The 24,356-nt window shown below is 47.4% G+C and overlaps 2 protein-coding genes across 6 annotated transcripts in view; one reads left to right on the top strand and one right to left on the bottom strand.

Moving 5' to 3' along the window:
* KIAA1210 (KIAA1210 ortholog) overlaps positions 1-24,356 on the top strand; it is a 292,927-nt gene that overhangs the window by 189,386 nt on the left and 79,185 nt on the right. The window lies entirely within an intron of this gene.
* LOC141107250 (DNA damage-regulated autophagy modulator protein 1-like) overlaps positions 18,542-24,356 on the bottom strand; it is a 36,788-nt gene continuing 30,973 nt past the window's right edge. The window contains exons 6-7 of the mRNA XM_073597957.1: positions 19,072-19,158; positions 18,542-18,951 (exon numbers count right to left, since the gene is read on the bottom strand). Of these exons, the coding sequence (XP_073454058.1) occupies positions 18,718-18,951; positions 19,072-19,158 (321 nt within the window). The 3' untranslated portion in view covers positions 18,542-18,717. The remainder of the gene's footprint in view (positions 18,952-19,071; positions 19,159-24,356) is intronic.

The following is a 24,356-nucleotide window of genomic DNA, read 5'->3' as shown; positions in this document are numbered from 1 at the left end:
ATATTGAATGGCACCCCATATTGACCTACACTAAACCCAGATGTCCTAGTCTATTATGGTAAAACTCTGTCCTGTCCAGCGTGAATATACCCGAACTGGGGCAGAGTATCAAAACTTAATGTAAAATATAATGTAACTTGACATAATGGAACAAAAACCCCAAAATATTCAAAAACTCCAAAAGGAAAAGGGAAAACGGACACATGGAGTATGGATATTATCAAAATACCAGACATTACTAGCAGCATCCCAAAAGCAGCACAAGGTGAGAGGTGTGTCGCGGCTCGAGAACCAAAAGTACCCCTCACACACGGCTGATGAAACTGATGTCCCACTCGACATTCATACCGTGCGGCGAGAAGCACCTGAGCTCATAAATCCAAGGTTTCGAGCCGCGATTCACCCCTCCAATGGGGAACGAATTTGTCTATAATGACAAAGGAGGTACCTGTGGGGTCCCTATCATGACTTTCTAGGTAATGACGGAACAGTGTGCTTAATACAGCCCTTCTTAATTTTAGCAATATGTTCATTGATCCTAATTGAGAAAGTTCTGGTAGTGCGCCCGACATATTGTCTACCACATGGACATGTGATAAGGTAGACAACATATCGGGTAGCACATGTGGTGAAATGGCTCATACTGTACTCTCTGGATGTGACCGTGGAATGGAAAGTCGTTGTTTTAAGTCTCCCACTTATATTGTGTAAACACACATTGCACTTTCTGCACGGGAAGTATCCTTTACAGTCTTGGAAAAAAAGACAGTCTGGGGGGGGGGGTCTATAACATTGGGGGCAATTTCCCCCTGGATCGAACGTGCGCCCCGAAAGATAATATTGGCCCGGTCCGGTAAAACAGGACCTAGAACACGGTCATTTTTCAAAACTTTCCAGTGCCTCTCCAAAATCTTTTTAACCTCTTTATATTGAGTGGAAAATACAGTAAAGAACGACCATTTGTATGGGTTATCGCCCTGTATTTTGGGGCGATCACTCAAAAGTGAATCCCTATTCACCTCCCCGACCTCTCTGATAGTATTATTGAGATCAGATGGTCTGTATCCCTTTTCTATAAATCTTTCTCTAAGGGTTTGGGACTGTGACTGAAAATCCTCAGTGTTGCTGCAATTACGCCGCAACCGGAGGAACTGTCCCTTAGGGACCGATTTCAGCCACTGTCGATGGCAGCTGTCTGTCCCCCTCGCTGGAGACACCCCGGTTTAACCTCCGAACTATGGTATACTCTGGGCCTGGTGTGGTGTACTATTTTATATGGGAATAATTTTGGTTTAAGCCAGTCTTTAGTGTGTATAACATCAAACCCTCTACTTCCGGTCCCGCCATGACGGGGGCGGACCTAATTATTTGACATGGGGTTTACAGTTTATATATATATGGGCAATGTGGGGTTGCTGTTCTATGCCCCAGTTGAAGGCTTTTTAGTCGAAACGCGTAGGGCGTTTTAGCTTCCCACATTGCCATTGTCTTTTATCCAGTGATCACTTTTTATTTGTAAGGTTTTTATTCAATAAATCCCTTTGATATCTTTTTTGACCTACGCCATGTGGATCCCCTTTTTTTTTTTTTCCTCTTTCCTCCATGAATTTTTCCATGATGGGGTGTTTCTGACCCCTTGAACCTGCCGAGAGTCGGAGAGTGTGTGAGCGAGCTGACAACCCCCACCGACGATTGTCCTGGCTATTGGTGACCGTGACTCAGGCTAACTTCACCCATTGGAGATCGTGACCATAGAGAGAACCTCCGGGGAGAATACATGGGAGACCATTTCCACAAGCTCTGATAGACGTACTGCCATATGGCAGATATGTCCCACAGGATCTGGTAAGAGTATTTACTCTAGAAGTCTTTGTCGTTTTGCTTTTGATTGCTGTGATATCCAGTCTTCATCAACATCTCACTTCCAAGCACCTCCCCTGTCTGAGAAGACTCCTTCCATGTACACCTATTAATTGCGGTCTTTTTGGTTCTAATATGTTGAGGTCAGCTATTGCCTCTGGACATTCCTAAACTTAGTGTATTCACTTTGGACACTTTTGGTATACCTTACAGGTTTATATTGTGTTAAGTAACATTACTTAGTTACTTCCATCACTGTTCTATTTTTCATTTCTACTTTTATTTTTATTTTACTTTTGGTTAGCGCTGCACGTTTATTTTTATGCATTCATTATAACTTGGTTTGTTTGTGTGCTAGCTGCTATATATCACAGTGTTCACATAGTTTTATTTTGGTCAGCGCAGCTTCCCACTCACATCACATTTTAATCTGCAGTAATTTGCCATAAAATAGTATCTGATCCTCCATCTAAGTCACAACAATAGAACAACACGATGTGCTTGAGCTAATAACACACTAACAATTCTCATTTTCACGTGTCTTTATTAAACACACCCATTAAACATTCAATGCTGGAGGAACCCATAGACTAACTACTTGTAGTTGTATGTTGCAAGCTAATTGGAGTCAGTTTAGACCCGGAGTCCAATTAATGAAATGAGTTTGGAGGTGTGGTTTAGAGCTGCTTTGATAAGACAAACATTTTAGGATTGCCATTAATAAGAAGCATCAGCTGATGTGAACCATGCCTCACAAAAAGGAGCTCTCTGAAGACATATGGTCAAGGTAGTTGATCTGTATAAGGCTGGAAAGGGATATAACACAATCTCAGTGTTTAGGCATCTATAAGTTGACAGACAAATTGTCTATAAATGGAGAGCATTTTGTACTGTGACTGCTCTTCCTAGAAGTGGGCACCCAGCCTAAATGTCTATATGAAACAAAAGTTGAATTGTTATGGAAGAATACTCAGCACTACGTATGGCACTGCTTACCAACATCAAGACGACATCCCAGCAGTGAAGTATGGTGGAGAGACCTCATGATTTGGATTTGTTTCACTGCCTCAGGGCATTGACCACTTTCCATCAAGGGGAATATGAATTCCCAAGTTTACTAAAGTATCCTACAGGATAATTTTGGGGTGGCTGTCTACCAGCTGAAACTTGGTAGAAGCTGGGTGATGCAGAAGGATGATGACCCTAAGCATTGGAGTAAATCTACCACAGGCTGCCTTCAGAAAAAGTAAATGCACCTTCTGGAGTGACCCAGAGTCCAGACCCAGGGATGACCTTGAGAGCCGTTCACACCACACATCCTACAAATGTGTTTGAATTGAATCAGTGCACTTAAAGTGGTTGCAAAGGCTGAAGGTTTTTACCTTCATGCACTAAAGTAAAAAACCTGTGTGCTGCTTCCCCCCCCCAGCCCCCTCTCAATCCAGTGATGTGCACAAGAGCCTCTGCTTTCCCGTGACTCCCTCTTCTCATTGGCTGAGACAGTAGCAGGAGCCATTGCCTCTCACTGTTGTCAATCAAATTAGAGAGTGGGGGTTGGGGCAGAGCCACAGCTCTGTGTGTCTTCTAAATGCATAGAGCAGGGTTCGGGAGCAAGCATGCACCAGTATCACCATAGCAAGATGGTTGCTATTGGGGGCACTGGTCAAGGAGGAGCCAGGAGCACTGGCTGTGGACCCATGACAAGGACTGTCAGTGCTGCTCTGTGCAAAAACACTGCACAGAGCAGGTAAGTATGACATGTTCGTATTAAAAGCTTTTTAAAAAAAAAATTATAGTAGGTGAGGTTGAAAAAAAGAAAAGTCCAACTTATGTGTGTAATTATATGTCAATATTACATTGTATATCCCTGGATGTTGCGGTCAATCGGGTGCTTATCTAATAGTTTTTTGAAACTATTGATGCCCTTCGCTGAAATCACTGCCTGTAGAAGGGAATTTCACATCCTTGCTGCTCTTACACTAAAGAACCCTCTACGCAGTTTAAGGTTAAACCTCTTTTATACCAATTTTAGTGAGTGGCCACGTGTCTTATTAAACTGCCTTCCACGAAAAAGTTTTATCCCTATTGTGGGTGACCAGTATGGTATTTGTAAGTTGAAATCCTATCCCGTCTCAAGCGTCTCTTCTCCAGAGAGAATAAGTTTAGTGCTCGCAACCTTTCCTCATAACTAATATCCTCCAGACCCTTTATTAGCTTTGTTGCCCTTTTGTACACTCTCCATTTCCAGTACATCCTTCGTGAGGACTGTTGCACAGAACTGGACAGCATACTCCAGGTGAGGCCGGACCAAAGTCTTGTCTTGTAGAGTGGGAGAATTATCACTTTATCTCTGGAGTTAATCCCCTTTTTAATGCATGCCAATATTCTGGTTGCTTTGTTAGCAGCAGCTTTGCATTGCATGCCATTGCTGAGCCTATCATCTACTAGGACCCCCAGGTCCTTTTCCATCCTAGCTTCCCCCAGAGGTTCACCCCCTAGTGAGTAGATTACATTCATATATTTGCCACCCAAATGCATTATTTTACATTTTTCTACATTAAAACTCATTTGCTATGTAGTTGCCCACCCCATTCATTTGTTCAGATCTTCTTGCAAGGTTTCCACATCCTGCAAAGAAGTTATTGCCCTGCTTATCTTGGTGTAGTCCGCAAATACAGAGATTGAGCTGTTTACCCCATCCTCCAGGTCGTTTATGAACAAATTAAACAGGATTGGTTCCAGCACAGGACCCCCGGGGGACCCCACTTCCCACCACTGACCATTCTGAGTATTTATCACCACCCTCTGAACTCGCCCTTGTAGCCAGTTTTCAATCCATGTACTCACCCTATGGTCCATGCCAATGGACTTTACTTTGTACAGTAAACGTTTATGGGGAACTGTGTCAAATGCTTTTTCAAAATCCAGATATACCACATCTACGGGCCTTCCTTTATCTAGATGGCAACTCACCACCTACCATAGAAGGTCAATAGATTGGTTTGGCAAGAACCATTCTTCATGAATCCATGCTGATTACTGCTAATGATACCATTTTCATTACTAAGATCTTGTATATAGTCCCTTATCATCCCTTCCAAGACCTTGCATACTATTGATGTTAGGCTAACTGGACTGTAATTCCCAGGGAATTTAAATATTGGTGCTACATTGGCTTTTCTCCAATTAGCTGGTACCATTCCAGTCAGTAGACTGTCAGTAAAAATTAGGAACAATGGTCTGGCAGTTACTTGCCTGAGTTCCCTAAGTACCCTCGGGTGCAAGCCATCTGGTCCTGGTGATTTATTAATGTTAAGTTTTCCAAGTCTATTTCTAATTCTGTCCTCTGTTAGCCATGAGGGTGCTTCCTGTGATGTGTCACGAGGATAAACACTGTAGTTTTGGTTACTGAAGCCCCCATATTTCCTTGTGAAGACTAAAGAATACATTCAATACCTTCGCCATCTCCCCATCCTTTGTAACCTGATGTCCTTCCTCATTGCTTATGGGGCCAATATGGTCTGTCCTCCCTTTTTTACTGTTTATATACGTAAAGATTTTCTTAGGATTTTTTTTTTTTGCTCTCCTCCGCTATGTGTCTTTTGTGTTCTGTCTTAACTGCACCCTTACATATTTTGTTGCATTCTTTGTAAAGTCTGAATGCTGATGATGAGCCCTCAGTCTTATATTTTTTGACGGCCTTCTCCTTTGTTTTTATATGCATTTTAACATTTGAGTTAAGCCATCCAGGACTTTTATTCACTCTTTTAAATGTATTTCCCAATGGGATGCACTAGCTAATGCCCTTATTTAAAATTCTCTTAAAGCAAACCCATCTCTCCTCCGTGTTCTTTGTTTCTAAGATTGTATCCCAATTTATATCTTTTAGCAAGATTCATAGTTTAGGGAAGTTGGCTCTTTTGAAATTCAGTATCTTTGTGTTCCCCTTGTGTTTCCTATTTGTGTGATTTATACTGAAGCCAATTGACCTGTGATCGCTGTTTCCTAAATTGCCCCGTATTTTCACCTCCATGATCAGGTCTGTATTGTTTGTAATCAGTAAATCTAGTGACGCCTTGTTTCTAGTTGATGCGTCTACCATCTGACCTATGAAGTTGTCCTGCAAGACATTTAGCAACTGGTGAGCCTTAGATGAATGCGTGGTTCCCTCCGCCCAGTCTATGTCTGGATAATGAAATCCCCCATTATGATAATACTTCCCATCCTTGCTGCTAATCCAAACCTCCCTCAGGTTAGAGGGCCTATAGCAAGCAGGGGTCTTCAAACTACGGCTCTCCAGTTGTTCCGGAACTACAATTCCCATCATGCCTAGTCATGTCTGTGAACGTTAGTTTTACAATGCCTCATGGGATGTGTAGTTCCGCAATAGCAGGAGGGCCGTAGTTTGAGGATCCCTGACCTATAGCATACTCCCAGTATTATTTTCCCCTTGGCTTCATCCCTTTGGAGCTCTACCCATAAGGATTCCACCCCCTCCCTAGCTCCCTTATTGATGTCATCTCTCACTTTCACTTGTACATTATTCTTGATATGTAGGCATACCCCTCCCCCCTTCTTTTTTTTTTTTTTTTTTTTTTTTACACCCCCCTCTATCCCTGCAATAAAGGGAAAACCCTTGAATGGTTACCAGACAATTATGAGAGCTGTTGAACCAGGTCTCTGAAATTCCCACACAATCTAAATCCTCTCCTCTAGTTCACCTATCTTGTCCACCAGGCTCCTGGCATTGGTGAACATGCCACATAGTTTAGACCGGTCGCATACTGTCCTCTTATTGGGTGTTCCAAGATTGCAAATAGGACTTGTTACTATACTTTGGGTTTATGTGCTTCAGTCAACCTACCACTAATGCCCCCAATACTACCCTCTGGAATATGTTCATTGCTGACTATCTCTACCTCTAGACCCTCCCCCCTGTCACCTAATTTAAAAACCCCACTTCCTTATTCTCCCTCTGCCTTTCTGGTGTGGCTCAAGGTACTTGTAGTATTCCTGAGAATATTACCTTGGAGGTCCTTTTCCTCAATTTAGTTCCTAAGTCCCTAAAATCATTCTTTAGGACACTTCATCTGCCTCTGACTTTGTCATTGGTGCCAAACGTGCACCATGACAGCCGGGTCTTCCCCAGCCCCTCCCAGTAATCTGTCCACCAAATCTGTGATGTGCTGAACCCAAGTGCCCCGTAGACAGCATACAGTTCGGTGCTTCAGGTCTTTGTCACAGATTGCCTTCTCTGTCGTCCTAGGAACTGAGTCCCCTACCACCAGAATCTGTCCATCCTTTCCCTTCACTTCCCTCCCCCTCTCACTGGAGGAGTTCTTCCCCTGGCAGCTAGAAGAGTCTCTCAGGTCCAGCAGTGCTGGCCCCTGACCGGTTTCACCAATGTCACTCAATGGAGCGTACTTATTGGGATGCTCCAGCCCAGGATCGGCCTCCCTGGCACTTCCCCCTCTCCTTCCCGACTGTCACCCATCTACTTGTTTCTAGTGCCTGCACCTCTTTGTCTCCACCCACCTCTGTGCTGGCACCTGCCGCGTACATTCCCGGCTCTTCTTTAGTATGGAAGGTCTTCTCAGTGCTGACAGTTGCTTCCCTAGATTCAGAACCTGGGCTTCCAGGGAAACCATCTGCTTGCATTTTGAACAGTAGTATTCGCCCTCGATCAGATCAAGGAATGCATAGATGCCTCAAGATGTACACTGAGTAGAGCTTCACAATTCTTCTTTCACATTAAAACAAAAAAAAAATTGGGCTAGCTTTACTGTTTTGTTTATTTTTTTTTTTATTCATTGAAGTGTATTTTTTCCCAAAAAATTGCATTTGAAAGACCACTGTGCAAATACAGTCTGACATAAATTATTGCAGCAATTGACATTTTATTCCCTAGGCTTTCTGCTAAAATATATATAATGTTTGGGGGTTCCAAGTAATTTTCTAGCAAAACATATTGATTTTCTTCAGAAACAAGTGTCAGAAAAAGCTTTAGACTTTAAGTGGTTAAACTTCCTGCATTTACACGTTGTTAAAAACTTGGCAGACTGCCTGGATTTTTTCTTTACACACAGAAGTTTATCCCTTTGATCTAAGAAGGAAGAGTTAGTTACAATGTTTCATGTTAACATCCGGGCAGTCTGCCAAGTTTTTTTCTTTTGACAGCTGAGTGAGCAGATAAGTCTCTCCACTGCAATAGAGATCGTCAGGGGGGTTGAATCGAGATGACGATTTTTTAACGATTAATTGTGCAGGTCTAACACCGAGGCGCATCTCCACTCCCGAGCATCGTACCTACTAATTTAATGAAGATTGGGGATTATACCCTGTCCAAATTACCTAACTAGCTTCTTGACACTAATACTCAACAAGACAATACACAGGTACTTGTCGCCCACGTGCGCTTGTGTACTCCCTGTCCACATTCACTCACAATACACAAAATACTAGGTACTAACGATCCACACACACTACTCAGACAACCCTCAGGTATTTGCAATACACAGGTACTCACAATTCTTAGGTACTACCTGAAACTAATACTCAATACAGCCCCAGTGCACTCGCAGCACTTGTGTACTCGCACTACAGAGGTACTTTGACCCCTGTTATAACTCCTGTTTTAAACTCTGGTTTTTAACTCACCACTCAGACCCATTCCACTTGGTCTAAGGGCAAGCTCGAAGATGAGCAGGCTCAAAATGAGTTCTACAGAAAGTTTTATATAGGCCTCAAGCACCTGTGACCAATTAACCACTCTCCTTAATTAGTAGACTAAAGGAAGGAAAGAAAGAAAAGGCTGTTTAAAAAGTGACAGAAAAGGTGCTAAAAAAATTGCAAGTAAATATCCCAAAAAGAACATAAAAATGCAACACAGCAGTCAAAAGCAAAACTTGTTCATGCTCTCCACTTAAGGTTCCCACTGTTCAGCTTTCAACCAGCAAGTCTGGCAATACCACTTTAATTTAAAGACTGACCCCCTCTCTTTTTTTTTTTTTTTTAGTTTGTAGATACTTTTTAAATATAAAACCTTTTTAAAGTAATCCTGTGATTGTAAAATATATGGGAAATGCCATCAGTAACCTAATTTTAAATGGTGATCATTTTTTCAAAGCCTATTTGTGCAAATGCCAAGCCACTTTAATCGCTAATGGAGATTACAAACGTGGTCCTTACAGGGCTGATCCTAGGGTCACAGACGCCTAGGTGCAGAAATATTTCTGGCGCCCCCACAAAAGGGGCGTGGTCATCTTACCAACTCCTCCCCTTTACAAATGTTTCTATGGCAACGACTCAAACACAGAGATGCTCCCCTTCGTTACCTTGGGATCCTCCCATGATCTCTTAACAATAAAAAAATACAGAAAGAGAGTACACTAATGAGACCTGGAGGGGAGTCTCTCTGATGCACACACAGAGGGCTGTCTGTTAGAAAGAGCCCCTAGACATAATACGGTCAAAGACTGCAGACATGATACAAGAGATGGTCAGAGGCTGCAAACATAATACAGGAGATGGTCAGAGACTGCAGACATAATCTAGGAGAATGTCAGAGACTGTAGACATGATACAAGAGACGGTCAGAGACTGTAGACATGATACAGGAGATGGTCAGAGACTGCAGACATGATACAAGAGATGGTCAGAGACTGCAAACATAATATAGGAGAAGGTTAGAGACTGTAGACATGATACAAGAGACAGTCAGAGACTGTAGACATGATACAGGAGATGGTCAGAGAATGCAGACATGATACAAGAGACGGTCAGAGACTGCAATCATAGTACAGGAGATGGTCAGAGACTGCAGACATAATATAGGAGAAGGTCAGAGACTGTAGACATGATACAAGAGACAGTCAGAGACTGTAGACATGGTACAGGAGATGGTCAGAGACTGCAGACATGGTACAGGAGATGGTCAGAGACTGCAGTTCCTATAGACGTTAGTAGATAATGGCCGATCGGCCCTCTCACCTGACCCAGCGATACAGCAATGGTTCCTCTGATCAGGAGTCAGCTCACTCTGAATTACCCGTGGCGACTCCGCTGGGTAGCACCCAGATCTGTATTCCTGCAATGACTCTATTCCTTTCTCCGCCAGGGATGGCGCTAGGCTGTGTGGCTTTCCCTTTGGTGGTGCAAGGCAGAGGGGTTCTCTCTCTGATGGTGTTCTCTCAGCACTGCCCTCTCCCTCTGGAGTCCTGGGTGTACTTTCCTGGGTGTAGACCCCCCCCAGGACAAACCACCCCCCTCCGTTAGTACAGACCCCCACCAGGACACACCCCCCTCCATTAGTACAGACCCCCCAGAACAAATCCCCCCCCCCCTTCATTAGTACAGACCCCCCAAGGCAAACCCCCCTCCATTAGTACAGACCCCCAGGACAAACCCCCTTCATTAGTACAGACCCCCAGGACAAACCCCCTCCATTAGTACAGACCCCCAGGACAAACCCCTCTCCATTACTACAGACCCCCCCCAGGACAAACGCCCTCCATTAGTACGGACCCCCCAGGACAAACCCCCCCTTCATTAGTACAGACCCCCCCAGGACAACCCCCCCTCCATTAGTACAGACCCCCAAGGACAAACTCCCCCTCCATTAGTACAGACACCCCAAGGACAAACTCCCCCTCCATTAGTACAGACACCCCAAGGACAAAGCCCCCCTCCATTAGTACAGACCCCCCCAGGACAAACCCCCTCCATTAGTACAGACCCCCCCAGGACAAAGCCCCCCCTCCATTAGTACAGACCCCCCTAGGACAAACCCCCTCCATTAGTAAAGACCCCAGGACAAACCGCCCACCTTCCATTAATACAGACCCTCCCAGGACAAACACCCCCTCCATTAGTACAGACCCCCCCAGGACAACCCCCCTCCATTAGTACAGACCCCCCCAGGACAAACCGCCCCCCTCTCCATTAGTACAGACCCCCCAGGACAAACCCCCTCCATTAGTACAGACCCCCAGGACAAACCGCCCCCCCTCTCCGTTAGTACAGACCCCCCCAGGACAAACCCCCCTCCATAAGTACAGACCCCCCTCCATTAGTACAGACCCCAGGACAAACCCCCCTCCATTGGTACAGACCCCCCTCCATTAGTACAGACCCCGCTGGGACAAAGCCCCTCCCTCCATTAGTACAGACCCCCCAGGACAAACCCCCTCCATTAGTACAGACCCCCCAGGACAAACTGCCCACCCTCCATTAGTACAGACCCCCCCAGGACAACCCCCCTCCTTTAGTACAGACCCCCCAGGACAAACCCCCCCTCCATTAGTACAGACCCCCTTAGGACAGACCCCCCTAGGACAAAGCCCCCCTCCATTAGTACAGACCCCCCAGGACAACCCCCCTCCATTAGTACAGACCCCCAGGACAAAGCCCCCCTCTCCATTAGTACAGACCCCCCCTGGACAAACCACCCCCCCTCCATTAGTACAGACCCCCACCAGGACAAACCACCCCCCTCCATTAGTACAGACCCCCACCAGGACAAAAATCCCCTCCATTAGTACAGACCCCCAGGACAAACCCCCCCTCCATTAGTACAGACCCCCAGGACAAGTCCCCTCCATTAGTACAGACCCCCAGGACAAACCCCCTCCATTAGTACAGACCCCCCAGGACAAACCCCTCTCCATTACTACAGACCCCCCAAGGACAAACTCCCTCCATTAGTACAGACCCCCCCAGGACAAACTCCTTCCATTAGTACAGACCCCCCAGGACAAACCCCCCCTTCATTAGTACAGACCCCACCAGGACAACCCCCCCTCCATTAGTACAGACCCCCGAGAACAAACTCCCCATCCATTAGTACAGACCCCCCCAAGGATAACCCCCCCTCCATTAGTACATACCCCCCCAAGGACAACCCCCCCTCCATTAGTACATACCCCCCCAAGGACAACCCCCCCTCCATTAGTACAGACTCCCCAGGACAAAGCCCCCCTCCATTAGTACAGACCCCAGGACAAACCGCCCACCCTCCATTAGTACAGACCCCCCCAGGACAAAGCCCCCGTCCATTAGTACAGACCCCCTCAGGACAAACCCCCCTCCATTAGTACAGACCCCCCAGGACAAACCGCCCCCTCTCCATTAGTACAGACCCCCCAGGACAAACCCCCTCCATTAGTACAGACCCCCAGGACAACCCCCCTCCATTAGTACAGACCCCCCAGGACAACCCCCCTCCATTAGTACAGACCCCCTTAGGACAGACCCCCCTCCATTAGTACAGACCCCAGGACAAAGCCTCCCTCCATTAATACAGACCCCCTAGGACAAACCCCCTCCATTAGTACAGACCCCCCCAGGACAAACCCCCTCCATTAGTACAAACCCCCAGGATAAACCGCCCCCTCTCCATTAGTACAGACCCTCCCAAGGACAAACCCCCCCTCCATTAGTACAGACCCCAGGACAAACCCCCCCTCCATTAGTACAGACCCCCAGGACAAACCCCCCTCCATTAGTACAAACCCCCTTAGGACAGACCCCCCTCTTTTAGTACAGACCCCCAGGACAAAGCCTCCCTCCATTAGTACAGACCCCCCCAGGACCAACCCCCTCCATTAGTACAGACCCCCCCAGGACAAACCCCCTCCATTAGTACAGACCCCCAGGACAAACCGCCCCCCTCTCCATTAGTACAGACCCTCCCAAGGACAAACCCCCCCTCCATTAGTACAGACCCCCCAGGACAAATCCCCCCTCCATTAGTACAGACTCCCCCAGGACAAACCCCCCTCCATTGGTACAGACCCCCCAGGACAAATCCCCCCTCCATTAGTACAGACCCCCTTAGGACAGACCCCCCTCTTTTAGTACAGACCCCCCAGGACAAACCCCCTCCATTAGTACAGACTCCCCCAGGACAAACCCCCCTCCATTGGTACAGACCCCCCTCAATTAGTACAGACCCCACTGGGACAAAGCCCCCTCTCCCTTAGTACAGACACCCCCAGGACAAACCCCCCCCTCCATTAGTACAAACCCCCCCAGGACAAAGTCCCCCTTCCATTAGTACAGACCCCCCCCAGGACAAACCCCCTCCATTAGTACAGACCCCAGGACAAACCGCCCACCCTCCATTAGTACAGACCCTCCCAGGACAAACCCCCCCTCCATTAGTACAGACCCCCCCAGGACAACCCCCCTCCATTAGTACAGACGCCCCCAGGACAAACCCCCCTCCATTGATACAGACCCCCCAGGACAAACCGCCCCCTCTCCATTAGTACAGACCCCCCCAGGACAAACCCCCTCCATTAGTAAAGACCCCCAGGACAAACCCCCCTCCATTAGTACAGACCCCCCAGGACAAACCCCTCTCCATTACTACAGACCCCCCCAGGACAAACGCCCTCCATTAGTACAGACCCCCCTTCATTAGTACAGACCCCCCCCAGGACAACCCCCCTCCATTAGTACAGACCCCCGAGGACAAACTCCCCCTCCATTAGTACAGACCCCCCCAAGGACACAGCCCCCCTTTATTAGTACAGACCCCCCAGGACAAAGCCCCCCTCCATTAGTACAGACCCCCCAGGACAAACCCCCTCCATTAGCACAGACCCCCCCAGGACAAAGCCCCCCTCCATTAGTACAGACCCCCCAGGACAAACCCCCTCCATTAGTAAAGACCCCAGGACAAACCGCCCACCCTCCATTAGTACAGACCCTCCCAGGACAAACCCCCTCCATTAGTACAGACCCCCAGGACAAACCGCCCCCCTCTCCATTAGTACAGACCCCCCCAGGACAAACCCCCCTCCATAAGTACAGACCCCCCAGGACAAACCCCCCTCCATTAGTACAGACCCCAGGACAAACCCCCCTCCATTAGTACAGACCCCGCTGGGACAAAGCCCCTCCCTGCATTAGTACAGACCCCCAAGGACAAACCCCCTCCATTAGTGCAGACCCCCCAGGACAAACTGCCCACCCTCCATTAGTACAGACCCCCCAGGACAACCCCCCTCCTTTAGTACAGACCCCCAAGGAAACCCCCCTCCATTAGTACAGACCCCCCAGGACAAACCCCCCTCCATTAGTACAGACCCCCTTAGGACAGACCCCCCAGGAAAAAGCCCCCCTCCATTAGTACAGACCCCCCAGGACAACCTCCCCTCCATTAGTACAGACCCCCACCAGGACAAACCACCCCCCTCCATTAGTACAGACCCCCACCAGGACAAACCACCCCCCTCCATTAGTACAGACCCCCACCAGGACAAAACCCCCCTCCATTAGTACAGACCCTCAAAGGCAAACCCCTCACCATTAGTACAGACCCCAGGACAAGTCCCCTCCATTAGTACAGACCCCCACGACAAACCCCCTCCATTAGTACAGACCCCCCAGGACAAACCCCTCTCCATTACTACAGACCCCCCTAGGACAAACCCCCTCCATTAGTACAGACCCCCTAGGACAAACCCCCTCCATTAGTACAGACCCCCCAGGACAAACCCCCCTTCATTAGTGCAGACCCCCCCAGGACAACCCCCCTCCATTAGTACAGACCCCCCAAGGACAACCCCCCCTCCATTAGTACAGACCCCCCAAGGACAACCCCCCCTCCATTAGTATAGACCCCCCAGGACAAAGCCCCCCTCCATTAGTACAGACCCCCCCAGGACAAAGCCCCCCTCCATTAGTACAAACCCCCTCCATTAGTACAGACCCCCCAGGACAAAGCCCCCCCTCCATTAGTACAGACCCCCCAGGACAAATCCCCTCCATTAGCACAGACCCCCCAGGACAAACCCCCTCTATTAGTACAGACCCCAGGACAAACCGCCCACCCTCCATTAGTACAGACCCTCCCAGGACAAACCCCCCTCCATTAGTACAGACCCCCCCAGGACAACCCCCCTCCATTAGTACAGACCCCCAGGACAAAGCCCCCCCTCCATTAGTACAAACCCCCCTCCATTAGTACAGACCCCCAGGACAAACCACCCCCTCTCCATTAGTACAGACCCCCCCAGGACAAACCCCCTCCATTAGTACAGACCCCCAGGACAAACCCCCCTCCATTAGTACAGACCCCCCAGGACAACCCCCCTCCATTAGTACAGACCCCCCTCCATTAGTACAGACCCCAGGACAAAGCCTCCCTCCATTAATACAGACCCCCTAGGACAAACCCCCTCCATTAGTACAGACCCCCCAGGACAAACCGCCCCCCTCTCCATTAGTACAGACCCTCCCAAGGACAAACCTCCCTCCATTAGTACAGACCCCCAGGACAAACCCCCCCTCCATTAGTAGAAACCCCCCTCCATTAGTACAGACCCCCTTAGGACAGACCCCCAGGACAAAGCCTCCCTCCATTAGTAAAGACCCCCCCAGGACAAACCCCCTCCATTAGTACAGACTCCCCCAGGACAAACCCCCCCTCCATTGGTACAGACCCCCCTCAATTAGTACAGACCCCGCTGGGACAAAGCCCCCTCTCCCTTAGTACAGACACCCCCAGGACAAACCCCCCCTCCATTAGTACAGACCCCCCCAGGACAAAGCCCCCCTCCATTAGTACAGACCCCCCCAGGACAAACCCCCTCCATTAGTAAAGACCCCAGGACAAACCGCCCACTCTCCATTAGTACAGACCCTCCCAGGACAAACCCCCCCTCCATTAGTACAGACCCCCCCAGGACAACCCCCCTCCATTAGTACAGACCCCCCCAGGACAAACCGTCCCCCTCTCCATTAGTACAGACCCCTCCAGGACAAACCCCCTCCATTAGTACAAACCCCCAGGACAAATCGTCCCCCCTCTCCATTAGTACAGACCCCCCAGGACAAACCCCCCTCCATTAGTACAGACCCCCCAGGACAAACCCCCCCTCCATTAGTACAGACCCCCTTAGGACAGACCCCCCTTCATTAGTACAGACCCCAGGACAAAGCCTCCCTCCATTAATACAGACCCCCCAGGACAAACCGCCCCCCTCTCCATTAGTACAGACCCCCCCAAAGGATAAATCCCCCTCCATTAGTACAGACCCCCAGGACAAACCCCCTCCATTAGTACAGACCCCCCCAGGACAAACCCCCCCTCCATTAGTACAGACCCCCTTAGGACAGACCCCCCTCTATTAGTACAGACCCCCAGTACAAAGCCTCCCTCCATTAGTACAGACCCCCCCAGGACAAACCCCCTCCATTAGTACAGACCCTCCCAGGACAAACCCCCCCTCCATTAGTACAGACCCCCCCAGGACAACCCCCCTCCATTAGTACAGACCCCCCCAGGACAAACCGTCCCCCTCTCCATTAGTACAGACCCCTCCAGGACAAACCCCCTCCATTAGTACAAACCCCCAGGACAAATCGTCCCCCCTCTCCATTAGTACAGACCCCCCAGGACAAACCCCCCTCCATTAGTACAGACCCCCCAGGACAAACCCCCCCTCCATTAGTACAGACCCCCTTAGGACAGACCCCCCTTCATTAGTACAGACCCCAGGACAAAGCCTCCCTCCATTAATACAGACCCCCCAGGACAAACCGCCCCCCTCTCCATTAGTACAGACCCCCCCAAAGGATAAATCCCCCTCCATTAGTACAGACCCCCAGGACAAACCCCCTCCATTAGTACAGACCCCCCCAGGACAAACCCCCCCTCCATTAGTACAGACCCCCTTAGGACAGACCCCCCTCTATTAGTACAGACCCCCAGTACAAAGCCTCCCTCCATTAGTACAGACCCCCCCAGGACAAACCCCCTCCATTAGTACAGACTCCCCCAGGACAACCCCCCTCCATTGGTACAGACCCCGCTGGGACAAAGCCCCCTCTCCCTTAGTACAGACCCCCCCAGGACAAACCCCCTCCCTTAGTACAGACCCCCCCCAGGACAAACCCCCTCCATTAGTACAGACCCCCAGGACAAACCGCCCCCCCTCCATTAGTACAGCCCCCCCAGGACAAACCGCCCCCCCTCCATTAGTACAGACCCCCAGGACAAACCGCCCCCCCTCCATTAGTACAGCCCCCCCAGGACAAACCCCCCCCCTCCATTAGTACAGACCCCCTTAGGACAAACCCCCCTCCATTAGTACAGACCCCCTTAGGACAAACCCCCCCTCCATTAGTACAGACCCCCCAGGACAAACCCCCCTCCATTAGTACAGACCCCCCCAGGACAAACCCCCCCCTCCATTAGTACAGACCCCCTTAGGACAGACCCGCCTCCATTAGTATAGACCCCCAGGACAAAGCCTCCCTCCATTAGTATAGACCCCCCCGGACAAATCCCCTCCATTAGTACAGACCCCGCTGGGACAAAGCCCCTCCCTCTATTAGTACAGACCCCCCAGGACAAACCCCCTCCATTAGTACAGACCCCCCCAGGACAAACTGCCCACCCTCCATTAGTACAGACCCCCCAGGAAACCCCCCTCCATTAGTACAGACCCCCCAGGACAAACCCCCTCCATTAGTACAGACCCCCCTCCAATAGTACAGACTCCCCCCAAGACAAACCCCCCCTCCATTAGTACAGACCCCCCAGGACAAACCGCCCCCCTCTCCATTAGTACAGACCCCCCCAGGAACCCCCCTCCATTAGTACAGACCCCCCCAAGACAAACCCCCCCTCCATTAGTACACACCCCCTAGGAAACCCCCCCCATTAGTAGAGACCCCCTTAGGACAGACCCCCCTCTATTAGTAGAGACCCCCCCTCCATTAGCGTACATAAAAACACCTGGGCGGCAGCTGGAGAGGAGAGGACAGTATGCAGCCGCGCCGCCCGGGTGGAGAGCAGATGGAGACAGGCTTGGGCGGGAGGGAAAGACAGAGGAGGAGAACATGTGTCAGGCACGGACCGCCCCCCCAGCGATGTTACTGCGCGGCTGGTCTCTGTCCACACAGAGACCAGCCGCTCTGATCTCCCGCGCTGCTCTCCTCTGACAGGAGGAGGGAGGGGGGACGGGCTGCAGCTTGGGCCTCGAAAACTACAGTGGCGGCTGTGACCTGTGGAGGGAGCCGCCTCTGGACACAGAGAGGAGGAGGAGGAGGAGGGAGGGGAGCACTCTGGCGCTTCAGCACCCCCACCTCTCTGGCGCCCGGGTGCACTGCACCCCGTGCACCCCGTCTGGGATCGGCTCTTGGTCCTTATACATAACGTTTAGGTATTCCATAGCGGTGGTCCTCAACCCTGTCCTCAGGGCCCACAGGCCAGGTTTTATGTATTATCTTGGGGAGATGCAGACTAGAATACTGCAATCACTGAGCAGCAAATGATATCACCTGTGATGTATTTCAGTTATCTTGCAAACTGGCCTGTTAGTGGGCCCTGAGGACAGGATTGATGACCACTGTTTCACAGCATTAAAACATTGGTTTGAAACTGTTGCATTTATTGGTTAACTAAAGTAAACTAGGAAATCAGATGGCAGAAACATGTTCCTGTTGAAAACAATTGTGCCCAGATAACCTTATGATAAAGTAATGGAATCTAAGCCAGGATGGTGCTGCTGCTTGAGCATCTCAGAAGTCTTGTAATTGTGTTCATGTGTTACGCCTCAACTTTAAAAACGCTAGCCCCTCGTAAAATAAGATTGGATAGTAAAAGCTAAACTGTTAAAATGGTTTTTAATATTGATTTTAAGATAAGATGTCACATTAAAAAATTCATAGTAAAAGATAAGGTTTCTTAGAATCTTTTGCAGAAGACCTCTCTTCTAGTCCACAGAATGAAGGACGTGGGACTTTTGCTGTATCCACTTTTCTTGTTCGTGATATACCGGGTAGTTCTGGCCCATGGAATTTGGCAAATGAAAGACTTAATGGTCTCATATGGGTAAGGCGTGCTCATGAGGAACAGCCCTCAAGTAAGTTTTTATGGGCCAGTTTTACATTGTTCTCCTGTTCTTCATTACAGTGCGGCCCAGTTTTAGTGTAAAACAACGGAGGCAGTGGTAAACTTTTGAGAAATCTGTTTTTTCTTGCAACCTGCCAGTCTGAGTTATTTCGGATTTCTTGCTGTGTTTTTCTTAAAAATAACCAATTCTCTTTGCAACTACAATGCCATTTAAATGTCAGATGCTGGGAAACAAAATAGAATATTACAGGGATTATCAACCTGTATCCATGCATTATTAAAAACAAATGTATACAAGCTGCTACAGCAGAATATCCTGTAGGCGTTTTGCTTTATATACAAACCTGAAAATCTACACAGTGCGTGAGTTTGTAGACCAGAATTCCAATGGCTCCTATCCACTCTGTTATAATGGCTATTTTCCCAGTGATCTAAAAAACAACAAACACTTTTGGTTATAACACCAGTCAGTGGCTGCAGTATGATGTGTAACTTTATTTTAGTATACATGTACTAGAAAGAGTTCAAAGTATTCAAATGCCATCAGACAACAATAGACTGGGGAGACCTGCTCCGTGTCTCTTGAGCTGCCACATTAAAATGCAGGTATCGCTCAACCACTTGTAGTATTCAGATAACCGTGCATTACCATAGCACCCAACTCTCCCTGATTTCGAACAAAGTCCCTCTTTCCTCCTCATTTGTCCCTCATTTTGGTCTAATCTGTATAGTTGTATATAAAATACACTTTCTTTATCGTACATCATGGGACACAGAGCCTTAAGTAATTACTTAAGGGGTTATGGGCCACCTTCAGGTGTTGACACTGGTATACCCAATACAGGAAGTTCACTCCCCTATATAAGTCTAAGGTGTTGGTCACAAGTGAAGATGTGCTCTGAGGAGCTCCAGGAGGGATCCATGCTGGATTTAAAAAACCTCCACAACCGGATCCATCCATGCCACTGTGGACACACGATGGTACCCGGGCCTCACACAGAGGAATGAGGTTTTGCCTGTAACGCTTCTCTTTGAGGGCTGGACCCTAGGAACCAGGACTCTTTTTGGTCTTGCTACATTACCTAAAGTTGTTCTGAGGGGTGCTATACAGGTCCAAAGGAGTGGAAACCCTATTAAAAGGGACCCGGTCTTTGAAGGTTTAACTAACGCTGCCTGCCGTGATGGGTGAAGTTTGGATCTGTCTGTTTTCATCAGTATCCTGCAGCGAGGAAAGGTAAGAGAAAAGCTTGGGAACTGCAAAGTCCACCTATGCCTTTTCTTCCATATTAACATTGTAATGCCTTAAAGTCTCCTCTAGAGGGAGTAAGAATACACATACCCTTTCAGCAGCTCCATGTCCAGCCACAACAGGGTTGTGAGTCCTAGCAGCAGGAGGGCGTTCATTATTTTCCTCTCCCCCAATTGGGGAAACTGAGGGGCTGGGGGTACATGTATAGTGAAGGTACATTACATCCGGATGAGTTTTGAGCATTTCTCAGTGTGATAGCACTAAAGGCTGATTCACACTTATAGTAAGAAAAAAGGAATGTTTCCGCGCAAGGGAATAAGTACCAGCTCAAGGGTTGGAACTGATTAATGGAACTGCTGCCTCTACCAGTTACTACCACTAGGTGGAGTAAATGAAAAAGTGAAAAGAAACCAAAGTAGAGATGGCGCTGTTCTATTAATATATATATTCCTAATAACAGTGTGTTTTTTGGAGGATTAAAAAGGAGGTGCTAGTAAACCCACTACCACTAACCAATTGGTGGAAAAGGTCAGTGAGAGAAAAAAGATAGAATACAAATAATGCTGCCTGTAGGTGCTATTAGTTGAAACCCCAATTAAGGGTGAACAAAAATATCTGCTTGGAAACAGCTAGATCTCCCAATTTATCCTGTGAACGTGGTTGTGAAAAAAGTAAACTATAAATAATAAATAATTCAAACCAATATGATGATTCTGATGTGTTGAATAAAAAACTAAGTGTATGTAATACAAAACCATAAAATAAAAAGGTGGTATTTAGGTATATTTAAATACTTTACATACTGAGAACATATTCACTTTTCTCTATTTGTCACCATAAAATACAATCTGAAACGAATAATTATGTAAAAAAATTGTATAAAGCTGGATAGATCCCCCAGCATATAAAACTACCAATTTATCAATAATGGCTAATCTATCACAATAGTGCAAAGATATATGAGCTCAATAAAGTGCCGATAGTGCCATTGAAAAACCAACTATTAATCTTATACTCCTATTAGCTAATAAAACAATGGTCCAAAAACCACTTGAAATCAATAAAGTGCTCTTGTGCCAGTGAAGAAATCCATTTTCTAATCTATTTAACTTCTCAATGGGTGATCACACCGTGCATGCCTTATTCGTGCTCCTATTACGGCTCCGCTCTCCAGATCCTTCTCCTCCTCCTGGGGTCTAAGGCATCCACAGTATATGACTATGCCACTGTGTAGCAATATAGGGTTTAAAACCGTCCAGTTCTGAAAATCTGGTTTGGGATAAGCTGGCTGTACTGCAAATGTTGTCTTCCCTGGATAATCTAGATCGTGTTTGGAAGTCTTCTACATTTGGTTTGGGATAAACTAAAGGAGCATATATCTGGCAGTGGGGGTACCACTGATCTTCTCTCTATATTTCCAACTTGCTGCTTCTCTATTCCTTGACTTCTGCTCTGTTACTGACTAAAATGCTCCCCTTTTATGCCCCGTACACACGGTCGGATTTTCCGATGGAAAATGTCCGATCGGAGCGTGTTGTCGGAAATTCCGACCGTGTGTGGGCTCCATCGGACATTTTCCATCGGATTTTCCGACACACAAAGTTGGAGAGCAGGAGATAAAATTTTCCGACAACAAAATCCGTTGTCGGAAATTCCGATCGTGTGTACACAAATCCGACGGACAAAGTGCCACGCATGCTCAGAATAAATAAAGAGATGAAAGATATTGGCCACTGCCCCGTTTAGAGTCCCGACGTACATGTTTTACGTCACAGCGTTTAAAACGATCGGATTTTCCGACAACTTTGTGTGACCGTGTGTATGCAAGACAAGTTTGAGCTTGTTGTCGGAATGTCCGAACAAAGTCCGACCGTGTGTACGGGGCATTAGTCAGTAACAGAGCATTTTAGTCAGTAACAGAGCAGAAGTCAAGGAATAGAGAAGCAGCAAGTTGGAAATATAAATAGAAGCTCTGTGGTACCCCCACTGTCAGATATAAGCGAGTTTGACCCCTGGACTGAAAACCTGAGAGTCCATTTCCTCTGAAGACTGATTCAGGCTTTGTGGCTCCTGCTCCTTTAGTTTATCCCAAACCAAACGTAGAAGACTTCCAAACACGATCTAGATTATCCAGGGAAGACAACATTTGCAGTACTGCCAGCTTATCCCAAACCAGATTTTCAGAACTGGACGGTTTTAAACCCTATATTGCTACACAGTGACATATACTGTGGATGCCTTAGACCCCAGGAGGAGGAGAAGAATCTGCTGAGAGCAGCCGTAATAGGAGCACGAATAAGGCACGCACGGTGTGATCACCCATTGAGAAGTTAAATAGATTAGAAATGGTGTGATCTACCATTGAGAAGTTAAATAGATTAGAAAATGGATTTCTTCACTGGCACAAGAGCACTTTATTGATTTCAAGTGGTTTTTGGACTATTGTTTTATTAACTAATAGGAGTATAAGATTAACAGTTGGTTTTTCAATGGCACTATCAGCACTTTATTGAGCTCATATATCTTTGCACTATTGTGATAGATTAGCCATTATTGATAAATTTGGTAGTTTTATATGCTGGGGGATCTATCCAGCTTTATACATTTTTTTTACATAATTATTCGTTTCAGATTGTATTTTATGGTGACAAATAGAGAAAGGTGAATATGTTCTCAGTATGTAAAGTATTTAAATATGCCTAAATACCACCTTTTTATTTTATGGTTTTGTATTACATACACTTAGTTTTTTATTCAACACATCAGAATCATCACATTGGTTTGATTTATTTATTATTTATAGTTTAGTTTTTTCACAACCACGTTCACAGGATAAATTGGGAGATCTAGCTGTTTCCAAGCAGATATTTTTGTTCACCCTTAATTGGGGTTTCAACTAATAGCACCTATCGGCAGCATTATTTGTATTCTATCTTTTTTCTCTCACTGACCTTTTCCACTAATTGGTTAGTGGTAGGGGTTTACTAGCACCTCTTTTTAATCCTCCAAAAAACACCCTGTTATTAGGAATATATATATTAATAGAACAGCACCATATCTACTTTGGTTTCTTTTCACACTTATAGTAAGCCTCAAACTGCTAAGAATTTTTCTTTCTTTTTTTTTCTTACTATTGCTCAGCAAATAGTACATTTCTAGAGTGCCTCTGCTTTTGTGCTTAGCACTATGGCTTCCAAGGTTACTACTAAGGCACCAAAAGTTCCACCCCCAGGCGCTGGGAACTCCAGTCATGCCTCCACACTGTCATCCTCTCTGGAGATACCAAATATGGCAAGCCAGGGTGAGTCTTTGGAAACGACTGGTGGTGCAACTGCTTTTCACACTTCAGCCCCTGTATATGTGACTGAAGATGCATTTTCCTCTGCCCTGCAGGGCTTAGAAGGAAGATTAGCGGCTTTAATCACATCCTCCATCCAAGGGGATAGGAAGCATGCTAGATCCCACTCCAAACCCTTTACCAAAGGAACAATGGGGACAGGATGAGGTATTGCCCTCAGGCGATCCAGAGGAAAGACAAGCTGATTATTCCTCTGCAGAGGAAACAACAGTTGTTGATTCAGCTTTGCGATCTGAGGTACAAATCCTTACGGAAATGGTTCGCTCTGCTTTCATGCTACCCCTAACAGAGTTAACTGAAAGTCCGGTTTCTTCCTTGGGGTCTTCAAAACCTTTACAGCCTTTTCATGGGTTCCCTTTCCATGCATTACTGGAAAAGCTTATTTATGCTGAATGGGATCATCCAGGTAAGCATTTTCTCTCTCCAAAGACATGACGTCACGCGCATTGCGGCGGAGATGACGACAGTGGTCGGGGCCTGTAGGCCTTCCGGGACGCCGAGGGAGCCACACAGGGGCCGCTCCATCAGCGGTTCCAGCGCCAATCCCTCCGGGTTTTTTTTTTTTTTTTTTTTTTCTTGGGGGCGGTGTGGGTGGGGGGTTTGCACCTGCACATGATTATCCCATTTGCCTGAATTTGGATATAAAGGGAGACTGGAGGCCTGATAATTAGATCATGATCTCCTACAGGCCAGGATGAATGCTAATGCTGCCAGGTTCTTTCTACACTAGAGCCCTTATTTTTGCATGATCGCCACCAAGCTTATCACATTGAACCTATCAACAAGTCCAACATTACCTTCAGCCTACACGATTTATACAACTGATAAGGTAAACTTTTGGTTATTTCACCTTCATTCCACACAGCACTCTCCACCATCCTACACACACACTTTCACATTTTGATTGGCTTTTCACTTTTTTAGTTCACTTTTCATTTTTGTTTTCACACAGCAGGCACCAAGCAAGCACCATGTCATGTTACCACACCATGCACCACCTCATTCACACCATTCTCCACCAC

Source organism: Aquarana catesbeiana, linkage group LG09 (genome assembly GCF_042186555.1).
Source record: "Aquarana catesbeiana isolate 2022-GZ linkage group LG09, ASM4218655v1, whole genome shotgun sequence".
Taxonomy (NCBI): domain Eukaryota; kingdom Metazoa; phylum Chordata; class Amphibia; order Anura; family Ranidae; genus Aquarana; species Aquarana catesbeiana.
The sequence above is the reverse complement of the archived record's forward strand: the minus strand, read 5'-3'. Positions and strand labels throughout refer to the sequence as shown.